At 41.7% G+C, this 13117-nt stretch overlaps 1 protein-coding gene across 7 annotated transcripts; it reads left to right on the top strand.

Annotated features, from left to right (window-relative positions):
* Positions 1–1534: 1534 nt before the first annotated feature.
* ranbp3b (RAN binding protein 3b) lies at positions 1535–12865 on the top strand. 7 transcript variants are annotated; one of them, XM_062404534.1, is made up of 18 exons: positions 1535–1715; positions 3672–3727; positions 4315–4351; positions 4439–4516; positions 4624–4695; positions 6883–6948; positions 7154–7246; positions 7455–7549; positions 7649–7768; positions 7910–8010; positions 8114–8189; positions 8301–8397; positions 8805–8882; positions 9518–9645; positions 9738–9858; positions 10445–10587; positions 10879–11080; positions 11650–12865. In XM_062404534.1, the coding sequence occupies exons 1-18, from the start codon at positions 1694–1696 to the stop codon at positions 11691–11693; spliced, it is 1629 nt and encodes a 542-aa protein (XP_062260518.1). In that variant the 5' UTR covers positions 1535–1693; the 3' UTR covers positions 11694–12865. The 7 variants fall into 7 exon arrangements, with proteins under 7 accessions (XP_062260518.1, XP_062260520.1, XP_062260525.1 ...); XM_062404536.1 differs by having other exon boundaries at positions 9521–9645; XM_062404535.1 differs by lacking the exon at positions 1535–1715 and adding an exon at positions 1747–1922.
* The last annotated feature ends 252 nt before the right edge of the window (positions 12866–13117 follow it).

A 13117-nucleotide genomic window follows, 5' to 3' on the forward strand; every position in this document is an offset into this window, starting at 1 on the left:
TTAGAATAGGATTTAAAGCTGCCCAAAGTCACATGATCTCTGCACAAGAGCTAATCCAGGGTCCAGTCACTTTGGAGCTGCTTTGTGTTCACAGTTATAGGAACAAATTATCATGTTTGATTCCCAGTGAAGTGAAAGTAGCTGTTTAAAGGTACAAAGGCAACACAAAAAAGAGAAGCTGGTGCTAAAACAGAATGATTTCAAAACATCCCAAAACTCTGTGTACATATTTTATGAGGAAGGAAATGAGTTCAACATGTTTCTTGGACACTGACAGTAAAATGACTAAACATCTAAGACTGACCCCAACGATTGTGGCTTATCACCGTGGGCCTCGTAGATAACATTACTGACCTGTTACAGAATGAGTTGGTTCTCTTTGTTTGGATTATATTTCCTCATCAACAAGGCCTGTTTTGTCCCTGTCATCCCGAGTCTTTTTCTGTCTTCTGTATTCTAACCCTCTCACTGTGAGGCAGCACTGCGCCACCACGTGTAGAAACCTCCACATGGTGATTACTGGAGGTGGAGGGGGGGGGGGATCTGAATCAGTGAAATGCCAAGTATGCCTTGTTTGTTTTAGATCACATTCACCTCCTGTGCAAGGACACCTCTAGGGGAGAAACTGGAGAGCTACATAAACAAGAGGGAGCAGGTGAAAGTGTGTCAAGAAAGAAATTGATTAAAAAGTGAACGTTGAGGATTAGAATGTCCCTCAAACTGGGAATAACATACTGTTAGGATCGTCCCTCGTGTGTTTATTTATTTTCACAATTTACTCATCTTTTCTTATGACTCCCACTCATGCCTGTCACATATGACTGGTTTTCCTCAGGAGCTCCAGCTGAATGGGAGATTCCTCATATTATTTATTTTTTCTTGTGCACTTTATCCAGAATGTTATTGATGTTATTATAACTGTTATTGAACATAATAATCATTATAATTCCATTGATAGTTGTAAGAACACAAAGACCTATTTCTTGGATCTTGCTTTTAATTCATTTTATCCTTTTTTGTGACACCATGTGTTTATTTTTGATTCGATCTATCTTATACCTTATGTCTTTGATTTATTGTAACTCACTGGAGCTGCATTTTATAAATGAAAAGAGATGTATTCATCACATGTATTTCTGTTGTTTTTGTTACTGTTATCATAACTGTAATAGATGATAATGTTAATGATAATAAACTTGACTTGTATAACAGTTCAAAAGCAAAGGTTCAGAACCGATGATACTGAGGAAGACTGTAATTAAAAGTTCATCAAAGGGTCAGTAAAGGACTCCTAAGTTGATAAACTATTCTCTTAAGATCAGTAAAGTCTGTTGCAAGCGACTCCTCGTGATGTAATAACTTTATTTTTAAAACTCTGTGTCATCCTCGCGCCGCAGCTCATCACATTCTCCGAGGTCCTGGCGAGCTGCAGCGGATCTTGGATCAGTTTCTTGGAATTCATTTAAAAAAAGCTTTAGATAAAAAACAACAACAACGCTCTCGCTGGGCCAGGGCGACGTCAGGCGGTGTTTGCGAGGCGGGTCGAGGGGCTCGGACGCGGTCAGGGGTCGAGGACCATCTCCAGGAAACGGGCCCAACGTGCTGCTGCCCCGCCGCCGACAACACATCCCTGCGTGGATCTGTGTGTGTTATCTGCGCGGTGGGTTGTGGGTGTGTTGAGCGTCGAAGTAAAATGGCGGACTTGGCAAACGAAGGTGAGTGAGTGGCAGTGAGAGAAAAACAATACGGCCGCCGCGGCGTTACGAGCGGAGCCTGCACACCGTCCGAGCGGTCGGTCACCGGAGCGGTGCTGGGTGGCGGCGAGTTGTGCGCCGAGTCCCGGGGAATTACGAGCTCCGCGGCGTTTGCAAGACAACGGCGGTAGCGAGCGGGGCTAACGATGCTAACTGGCCCGGCTGCGGGTAATTCCTGGAGCGCCTTCGGAACGCCCTCGAACGTCGCATGCCGCTAGCTGGGCTTAGCTCCCTGATGCTAGCACCCGGCTATTTATAGGCGGTGTGTTTTGCCATTTGCGGCGAGCTACGCGATCTTATTGTGGGTTTGAATCTAAGCATGACGGGGGGGGCCTCGGGTGGAACATTGTGGAGCTAACGAGGCTAATGTTTTATCTCAACTGCAGCTTCTATATAACGTTTACAGTTTCACATCCTTGTCTGTTAATGCAGTCTAGTTTTGTCTGGGTTCATTTAGGCGCGTAGACACACAAACGTCAAGCCGGAGCTAATGCTTCAGTGGGATCACTTCTTTGTGGACATTTGCTAAGTTCCCCCGGTCCCCTCTACTTGTTATCGTGTTGATTTGCTCAGTGTGCGGTGGAATCGAGCGAGCATCTTGCTGTCCTTGCCCGGCTGAGATGACTCACGCGGGATGGAGCGCATTAGCAAGCTAGCTGTAGCCGGCCAGCTAAGCTACAACTCTGCCCCGTTAGCGAGCAACCGGCGGTGCCGACTATTTGCTGGAGCGGCTCAGATGTGTAGCAAGATGCTAGCTGGTTAACATAAGCCGGGAACGTCTCCCGCTGCCCGAGTTCCAGAAGTGAACATCGGGGTTGCACGCTGCATTTTCTAACAACCTTTACAACAGGACAGCTGAGCATCGCAGAGGCGGAGGTGAACACAAAGCTGGGCCATTAGCAGGGAAATGTAGGTCACACGTTATTGTCATGTTTTTCTGCCCCTTAAACGTGTAGCCCACATGAACAGCCAGTGTTCGGCCATGAGGGGCTGTGCCAGGGAGGCAGGGGTTTCCTACCGTGGCTGCCGGCGTGTTGTCGTGTATTTGGGACTATTTCCCCCGAACGATGCTACACCTGCTCGGTGTCACAGGCCCAACCCAGACGGAGGGAAACCTTTGTCTGGTAACGTTACAGGATTACACACACATCTCTTTAGAGAGGTTACACTGTGGAGAGGGAGATTCATCAAGTGGCCTGATGGGAGTTCAGCTGATAACATGCACTGGGTTTTGTGTGTTGTCCTTGTTGCTTGTGACAGGAGCTATACGCACAACAACAGGGGCAACACAACATTGGTGTGACACAATTCTCCCATTTGATTACCAGAGCACCCTGGCGATGTGGAGTGACAAAGTTGGATGGCTCTTTTAAAACGTGGCTATTACAATGTCGCCCCTTGATAGTTTCTCATTTTGTCCCCTTGTTTTGGGTATTTTAGGAGGATTTAGTTGAGGTCTACACACTGTGATCTCGTTCTTATTGGTACTTGTTTTAAGACCCGCATGGTATCGTGGGATTGCTTCTGAAAGTCAAGTCATGTTTTGTTTTTATCTCCACTGCCACATTCGTCACAATGTTCTCACGCTTCCCTTTTACCTTTTCTTTTTTTGGCCCAGCTAAGACTGACACTTGAATAAGCTGTAAATTAAAGCAACAACATTTTAACCGGTCATATGCTCTGTTTAATGTGGAATGTTATGGATGCCTTTTGCATCATGTGTTCATTTCTTTATTGCTGATTATCATCAAAGGCCTGAACAACATCAATGTGGTCCCTGCTTTCATGGGGGGGGGGGGGGGGTTAAGACCATACAAGTCGATTGCCTTAACTACTTTTTCAACCCTACAGTAAGAATGTGATAATTTCCTACCTAATTTGGTGCCTGGATGACCAACCTTCATCTTCTCTTAACAGACAAGCCTGCCATAGCGCCTCCTGTGTTTGTTTTCCAAAAAGAAAAAGCACAGAAGGTAAGTTTCTCTAGATGTCAAGTGTTTATCATCAAGACTGAAAACCAATGTTATGATTGAGCAGATTTTAAATAGGTGCATTAAGTCTCGATTCATTCAGGAAAACAATGTCACTGAATAGTATAATACTAATTTGCAGAATATGTTTCTTTGTTGCTGTTAAATTGTAAATTTGTTACACAGTGATGAGTTGTTATTTGCTGGTCATTGGTATGAAAAGGCTGAAAATAATCACTTTCTGTATAACTCAGCCTCCAAAATGATCATAAACTTGAATGCACACCAACAGTTTGTACTGAAGCTGAACATTTTAACCTTCATAAACGTAGGATAAATGGCATGACAGCTGTATTAGGCTGCATTTGTTTAAGCTCTCTGTACCAAGTAAACTGCAGATTAAGTGTATGTTGACGTCCAGTCAACCATATCTTGCTAAAATGAATACCAGGTCTCACCTTTATCCATTATTACGGGTTGGGATTCAACCTTTTATTATTTGTGTTCTCAACTTTGTAATGAGTTCAAAGGATAAGGACTCTTCTTTCGGGAGAAATATGAACTAAATGACTTATTGCGTTTTCTTTCAGCGATCTGCAGATGGCTCAAGTGCAGAGGATGGAGAAGGTGATGATCTAATGTCCAAACTGCCCCTGTCTCTGTTAATAGTTTCACATGAATTTATTCAAACTAATATTTTATTACCGTCTTCAGATTCAGACAAAGATGAAGGAAGCTATTGCCCCCCAGTGAAAAGGGAAAGGACCTCTTCGTTTCCACCCCCACATTCTGGTGAGGCCAATGGCAACCAAACCAAGAGCATTTTTTGTTTTTTCTTGATTGCCTGTGGTGTACACAATGATTTGTATGCTGAGTGCAATGCCTGTCCTACTTTGCAGCTCCCAAGAACAATGTATTCATGCCCTCGAGTTTCTGCCAGTCTCCGACTGGGAACTCTGACTCTGAGCCAGGTGAGACATCCAAATCATTCGTAGTTTCTCTTTGCAAGTTAAAGGCCACATCTCCATGGATTATAAATCAAAAGTCATTCTTGAGGATGTTTGATTGTTAAAGTCGTAACAGCAGTGGTTTCAAATAAGATGTCAAATAATCCTTCTGTATTCCCTGTCTGCAAATGTTCCCCTTTCAAATCCTACCAGCTCTGGTTAACCCGCATGTTACCGTAGAGGAGGAATTCATTGGTGTTGAAGAGAATAAAAAGATTTATTATCTTTCACGTTTGTTAAAATGGATGTTTCAAGCCAAAGCACAATATTAGACATCTTTTATGTTATGAGAAATGTATTGATAAGTTCTAGGTAATGGAAACATTAATAAATGTACATTGAAGGTCAGTGAGTGCAGTTAGGTAAAAAATCAACTTAATTGTTCCCTTTTTCCACGTATTAGTTTGAATACGTTTTTTCTAATCTGAAGAAACTTGCTGTTCCAGATTAGTGAATTCCCAGTCAAGTTGGATATCTGTCGGCTAGGCTCATTCCTTGTGTTAGGGTCTGGTTGAGATTTGGTTGTTTTAAAGGAATTTGGTCCCCTGTCCTTTCTTTCTCTGTTAGGGTCATGTGTTGCAAATAGAGAGTGGAATATAACAAGCATAGAGAGGAGAATCGTATCAATTCTTATTAGCCTGGTAAACTAATTTTCACTGTTAGATCAAATTGAACTAGGTAAAAAAGTAGCTTATTCACTGTGGGAACACTATGACCTTGTGTGACTCAGGAGGATGCCCGTACATAATATTGTAGCAGTTCTAAATTATGTCTGAACCGCCAAGTGAGTTTAGGAAGTTCAGAGTTTATCAGCCACATGTTATGATGCCAGTAAAGATGTGGAGTTTACCTGGATATTGGTCAAGGCACAGGGTTTGTTGTTATGAGATTCCTCCGTGTCATGTGCTGATATTTGGCGGCAGTGTGTGTGTAGTACTCCTGTACATGTCAGAGGAATGGCTTATCAGGGATTATAAGGTAGTTGTGTTTTTTGCTGGTGAGCATATAGTCACGGTTTCGCTACAAGTTATTTGAAATTGGTGGGGAAATCTCTCAAGTTCTGTCTCTTTTTTTAAAGAATTATAAAAATAAAAACGTATAGCAGTGGGTTCAGGACTCCAATTTAGCAGCAGTCAGTTGCATTTTAATTTGATGTTGGTACAGACCGCATTCAGGTCTCAGCTCCATGCCAGTGCCGTCCTTTGAATGTGATTTGGGTCAAACTCAATCACATTTATCACTTAACAGCTGATAATGTTCTGTTTGACACCATGTTGGTTATGGTTCATCACATGTATTTGACTGGAGTCACTGTCCAATGATGAGGCATTGCCATCATTAATATTTTAATTCAACCGTGTTGGACTTACTCTCAACAGGATGAGATTTCTGTTAGGAAGGAGAGCCGAGATGAAACTGATTTAATTTGGAAAAGAAAGATGTACAGATATTCTAACTGCAGTTGGACTGTTTATGATTGTGTGAATTATTTAAAGTACAATGTGTATAGGCACACAGTAAAATTGTAACATAGATTCTTGGTACAACTACTCCAAAAGCAGGCAGAAACTCTGCTAAGTACCAGATATAATGATTTCTTATATTTCAATTCCAAGCAATCAGCCTTAATTTAAAACAGACTTGTGAAGATTGCTATGTGGTTATGTGTATTTTTGAATCATTGTACAACTGTTTGTGGCTCCTCTGTGTCCTATGAATTGGGTTGGCTAGGGAAATGAAAATAAGGTCTGGGCTGAGGAAACACAATTTGACATTTAATTAAACATGACTGTTTGCTCGACATGGGGATAAGCTCATAAATGTTGAGGGAGAGCGGGTTGCAGTGCTTTTTTTACAAGTGTTTAGGTTTTGTACTTAAGCCCTGGTTTAGTCCAGGTCATGCCAGGCTATTAAAGCTGCTGAGATGGAGATACACAGAGGTAGAAATAGACCACAGGCCCTAGAGCCTGTCATGTTATGGCACAGGAGTCGGAGTGCTTGACAACTATTGAGGCTATACAAGGGTTGTGGTGGTAACTGCTGTTGTGGTTTTGAAAGTGCAAAGACAAAGGGAATGTGCCTTTTGTGTTTTTCTCTGCAACTCTTGGATCTGTTTTTTGATGTCTGTCCCCTTGTGTGCTCTCTCACCAGAGGAGAAGCCGGTGGGATTCCGGTTAAAGCCACCAACTCTCATACACGGACAGGCCCCAAGTTCAGGTTGGTTGTTTCATTCATAAACATTGTCTCACACAGAGTTTACTGAAATGGAAAATAAATTCATGAACCTGAGCCCAGACTTGCACTCATTTATATGACCCCTCTCACAAGTGGAAAAGGTACATCTAGACTTGAACTAATAGACCTTAAAACATCTTATTGTGCTTTTAAAAAAAAAGTATGAGACAAGTTTTGTCTTTTGCAGGTGTCCCAAGTCAGAAACCCAAGGAGCAACAACGCAGTGTCCTCCGCCCTGCAGTTCTCCAGGCACCACCCTCTAAATCACATATAGAGTCCAGTGAGTTAGCTTGGAGTCACCTGCCCGCATTAGTTGATAAAAACTTTTACTCCTCATTAAAATCTTCTTAGTCTGATAATTCTTTAACTGTCAATACTGATGATTTGTGTGGTTATTTTTGCATGTGTTTCACAGGATAGATTTCCTTAAGGATGGTAAACAAACAGTGATGTAAATGATCAGTCTTCTTTTTCTCTGTCTGTTAAAGATTCCAGTTGTGGAACCAATGGTGTTAAAAAGTCCTCAGATGGGCCCCCGTCCCTCTTCCTGAACAACACAGAGCACTCGGCCAGCAAGTCAATGGTGAAGAGAGGCTACTGGTTGAAAAACTGTCAAGTGCTAAAACACACCTGTGAAAATGGACAATAGATATTTTATTTTGGTTTGTTTTTCTTGTCTCAGAAACATGAAAATGAGGAAGATGGAGCAAGTGGTAACAGCGATGGAGGTGGGAGAGAGATGAAGGAGACAGATGAAGCAACATCTTTTGTGTTTGGTCAGAATATTAAAGACAGAGCAAAAGTAAGTTGTTCTCCAACTGTTCACACCCGTTTGTGATTTACTATGCAACATGTGAGTCAGGATTGCATTAAAAACAGATTTGTGAGTTTTCATCTGGGATTTTGCACAATTCCATATCTAACATGTCCGGGTTTTTTCTAGGTGGAGGAAAACAGTACAGAAGGCAAGTCAAAGGATGGTGTGCCACTGGACCCTCAATCAGAGGGCACTAATTATTTCTTACAATATGTCTCTACCCCAAGGTAATAAGAGTGTGTCCTCCTTTGAGTATTTTTAGAAACTCATCTTCATTTATGATTAACTTCAATAAACTCACTACTGTTTTTTGTTTCTTCCTTTTTCCAGTTCAAAAAATGACACAAACAGTACAGACAATGCAGCAAAATTCGTTTTCGGGCAGAACATGTCTGAAAGAGTTCTGGTGAGTCCAAACCGCCTGTTGCATAGTCACTCCGCATTTTGCCAAAATCGGCAACACGCCTAATTATTCGGCTTTGAACGAGTTCCAGTGACACGTTTGTTGTATTTCCAGAGCCCTCCCAAGGGTGAGTCTGCAAATGAGGAATATAAAGAGGTTTTGGCTACCCCAGCTTCAGAGCCCTCATCACAGGAAACCACCCCAGAGAAGGGTAAAAACACAACCCCACTGATTACTCAAACAATGCTTCCGTGTTTGGTTATACACCTGGCTTCACACAATCATAAACCACAAAAAGACCTTGCATTGTTTAAACAAGCAGCTTATCAGACATCCAACATGTGTTGTAATCCTACCAACAATAATCATTGAAAAATGTTACATCAAGTCTTTTGATTTCAGCATCATATTGAGTAGTTTAGTAATTGTGTGTTTGATCATTTCAGCCTAAAGACCTGTGCCTATAGTAAAATACTCAATCTGAGATGCGCATACCACCAGTGATGCATCCAAACAATTAAACATTAATGCCGGTTTCTGTGTTGATATCATTGACTGAATTGATTAACATTTTCCCACTAAAGAGGGTATTTAACTGTCCCCTTTCTTTCCCATCAGACTCGCAGTTTATTCACAGTGCAGACAAATTACTGCTAAAGAGGGATAAGGTGCCGCAGAGAATTGTGTCACATTTGTGTGAGTGTGAAGTGAATTCAAATCATTTGAAAATATCTCCTGCTTGTTTATAGGGAAGAAATATAAGATTATTCTCACATTACAAATGTAGATGGCTGAAAGATTGGGTTTCATGGAGGCTGTAATTTTATTATTTTTGTCGTTAAATATAAAGTTTTATATTTGGTTTCATACTCAACCAGTCATGAACACATACATTGCAGCCAAGTCCAATATTTCATGTATGTTATATGTGGGGGGAGGTCTCTGATTTGCTGAGACGATGCTGTACATAGAGTTTAGGACCTTGAGAGCGACGGTCCACTTTGTTCAGTGACAATGAAAAGAAATCCAGCATTTCAAAGCTGCTGCTGCTCAGACATTCGTCAATGTGGGAACAGACAAGTGGTTCTTTTCTGTGAATGATCAGCAGCGGCCTTTGCAGCTCTGGTGTAAGTGATAGAGTGCCTCCATGTGTCCTTCACAGTTACAGCACTGTCTCGTCCACAGCTGTGCAGACAGTATTGTTGTTGTGTCCCAATATAATATCCTGGAAGAAGGAGCACACTTCACACATGCCTATGAATTGATGAAACGTGAAGGGATCAAACATTCGGAGTAGGATGCTAATTTCTCCCTGACGTGTTTCATCTCAGCAGTGAACAGCGTCTCGGAGTCTTTGGAGGAGTCTGCAGCAGCGTACACCAAAGCCACAGCCAAGAAGTGCGTCTTAGAGAAAGTCGACGTCAAGACTGGAGAGGAATCAGAAAGCAATGTTTTACAGGTAGAGGGTGGGCTCTCTTGATCCATGACATTGCACTAAATACACGTGTCAGATAGTGCTACAGTTCTTGTTTGTCTGCCCTTGTTCTACAGATGCAGTGTAAGTTGTATGTTTTTGAGAAAACCGCTCAGTCGTGGATAGAGCGAGGTCGGGGTTTGCTGAGGCTCAATGATATGGCATCGACGGACGACGGCTCGCTACAGTCCCGTCTAGGTAAACACAGCTGCACGTGAAATGAATGGATTCAACAACTTGTGTACAGCTGAATTTGACTATAGTTTGGTGATCAGTGTTTAAATGCATGTATTTTCTGGTTGGTTGGGTCCGTTTGCAAGAAAGAGCTGGGATTAGAAAGTTCATAACAATTGGTATATATATATTACAAGTTATTGAACACAAGGGGGAGCCCTTTAGTAGAGACAAGACATCACAACAAACGTATACACACTGTAAATGGACCATGATTTGTAAAACATTTTATTCCATCAAGTAAGCAAAACAAAAGTTGAGATTTTTGCTTAATTTTAAAAAGTATTGAGTTATTTTGTGCAGGTTTTACTATATCACAGTTTATGAGTCCATTGTCAGTAACATTTCTTACTCCTGTATCTATGCTAAAGGGCAAAAAACAGTCACTTATAGCATCCACACTAAAGTCTTATAGTTATTACTATTATTTGTATACCTATTGCTGCTGAGGTCATAGTGAGAAAGAATGATATGGACTGAAAGGACAGTGAATCATGTGGCCGATTGCGTCTGTAATTCATTCCTGCTCTTTGTGGTTCCATTTTTCCAGTGATGAGGACCCAGGGCAGCCTCCGGTTGATTCTCAACACTAAACTTTGGCCCCAGATGCAGGTGGACAAAGCCAGCGAGAAGAGTGTGCGAATCACTGCCATGGACACAGAGGACCAGGGGGTCAAGGTCTTCCTAATATCGGTATGTCCATCGTCGTTAAGCTCGGACAATTAATGGACTTTATCCGATATGTTGCTTGTCTATATTTGAATGGGGGCTTTATTTCAAACAGACTCTTTATTTTATTTTTGTAATACATTGAATTGCAGATCCAGTGAAACGGACAAATCCTGTAGTTTTCTTTATTTCCGAGAGCAAGATAGATTTGTTTTTTTCTTTGTTGGAGGAATGTTCTCTACCCTTTGGCCGTTCTGGTTCGTCTTTCTTCTTCAGTGAGGCTGACTTGTCTGTACCCGTGTCCCTCTCCTTTAGGGTAGCTCTAAGGATGTAGGTCAGCTGGCTGCAGCGTTACATCACCGTATCTTGGCCCTAAAGAGCAGGGTGGAGCAGGAGCCTGAGACACCGACAACAACCATCCCTGATACCGATGTACCACAGTCCAATGAGGACGACAGCGACGAGGATGACAATGCCTCTGCCTCGGCCTCAGCCCTAGCCTCCGCTCCTGCTACAAGTACGTGATCTTTATGTCTTGGCTCAAGTGTGTGTTTGGATTTTCTCTCGTTTGCTTCAATTCAAATTTGTTGTCTTGATTTTCAGTGTTTATTTTGTGTTGTTACCTTTTGCTTTTTTTGTGCCACAGCAGTTGAGATATGGACTCAGTTGGCAGTTTATTAGGAACACCTAGAATAAACAAATGCAGTGTTATACAACTATTCTATCATAAGTCTCTTGAAGGTTTTAAAGTTCAGTTTAGTGTTTTCGAGAGGTGCTGGTTTAACTTCCTGTTTTGGAGGCTGCAATTCTGTGGTGATGTTGCATTATACAGTGACAGGGTTTCCATTATTTTGTCCATCCCATGTATTATGGCAGGAAGGCTAAATAACAGACACCAACGTGCTCATTAGGGTGAATCAATGCTGCTTTAAAACAATTTAAATACAATCTGGACATCAGGAAGGAATCATATAGCGTTTATTAGCTGTAGCTTCCTAATAATGAACTGCCAGCTGAAGGGACACATATCCAGACCAGCTCGCTGACAAATCATTTGCCAACCTGCTGTCACTCCTCTTCCTGCAGGTAATTCAGAGGGAGAAGAGAGCCAGGCAACAGGAAGCACATAGCGTCACTTGTGGACAGCCTGCCAAGATGCTGCTGTTAAAGCTTTTTTGCTGTAGGCATCTCCATGGACACCCCTTGACCAACATGGGTCCTCCAGACCAGTACTTTTGGATATTAGAAGTCTAGCTCCAGGAAATAACCCCCTGTGCCGGAGTGTCTCACCCAACTTGTGCAGTTCATCTTCTCTGCAGTCAGCGTAATATCTGGAGCCGTTTTTTTCCCCCCTCCCTTTCCTATTTTTTGTGTTTTTATTTTTGTTTTTGAGTATTTTTTTTATTTTTTTTTCCTCTCCCCTATAGCAAAAATAAAGACTTCAAAGCTTTGGTTTGGGACTTTTCTGCTCATCATATTGATGAGCGTAAGGGTGTTTTCCTCTACATTTTAAAGTATGGCACATGTTAAGACTGCAGTTTCTACTTTGGGACCTTTTTACTCACTCTACAGCCGTGCCCCTGGACACCACACATCCAGAGGAGCTTCATTCACAGTGTATTTGACTAGTCATCCAGTCATTTGTTCCTACATCCAGTCCCATCCTCCCTCCTTCCCCATCCCGACCCGTCTGTGCGTTAGGTTTTTGGAAAATGTAATTTATTTTGGGCCGTCATTTTCATGAAGCATCTCAACACGTGTGCTGTTTGTAATGGCTAGCCAAGACCACTCAAGTTGTGATTAATAGAAGTTTCTTAAATTTCCCATTGACCTACATTCTAGTGATACAGGACTGAAACAATGCGGTTTCTGCTAATGTGAGTGAAATGTGAGGACAAAAGGGCAGAAGAAGGATTCACCTCAAAAGTTTCTCCAAATTGACAGGATGTGCAAGTTATTCACCTCGAGGGTTTATTTTTTATTTCTTTATTATGATTTTTTTCGATCAAGAAAATTAACTCATCAGTCTACATTCTGCATGTAACTGTTACTTCTGTTTTTCAACATTCTGAGAATTTATTGTGTTTATATTTTTTATTTTGAAAATATACAAACTTTTTATCCATTTACACTTGGAGAACATGTTGGAACGAAGACTTAACTACATGTGTGGAAAATTGAGTGAAACTGTAATACCCTTTGAATGTCATGTACATTTGAATATATCATCATTTAGTAGCGCACCATGTTTTCTCATCTCCTCCAACTGCCCCCTTTACAAAATAAACCATTTTGGACTGACCTCTGTGATACATTTCTTTTCCTGATTTAAATTTGATAACAATCGCAAGATCCTGATGAATAAGACAATAACTGAGTAGGATGCACTTTGGCCACTTATCATCAGGTAGCTGTGTTAAATCAAAACAAGAGGAGGAGTATAAACCAAAGATAACGGATTTAACCTTGAACATAAGAAAAGTGCGTGGAATGAGTGATTCATCTGTTTCGTATGTTTTGGGCCTGCCCACAGTTTGATGAATGCTGTTCCCCA

Source organism: Platichthys flesus, chromosome 14, assembly GCF_949316205.1.
Source record: "Platichthys flesus chromosome 14, fPlaFle2.1, whole genome shotgun sequence".
NCBI classification, from domain to species: domain Eukaryota; kingdom Metazoa; phylum Chordata; class Actinopteri; order Pleuronectiformes; family Pleuronectidae; genus Platichthys; species Platichthys flesus.

Bases quoted from the DNA above. Each gene is read 5' to 3' on its own strand.
- ranbp3b (XM_062404534.1), top strand. From the start codon at position 1,694: ATGGCGGACTTGGCAAACGAAG. The intron at 4,352-4,438 runs GTGATGATCTAA...TACCGTCTTCAG, and splicing joins AAGTGCAGAGGATGGAGAAG to ATTCAGACAAAGATGAAGGA. The intron at 8,883-9,517 runs GTGAGTGTGAAG...GTTTCATCTCAG, and splicing joins GAGAATTGTGTCACATTTGT to CAGTGAACAGCGTCTCGGAG.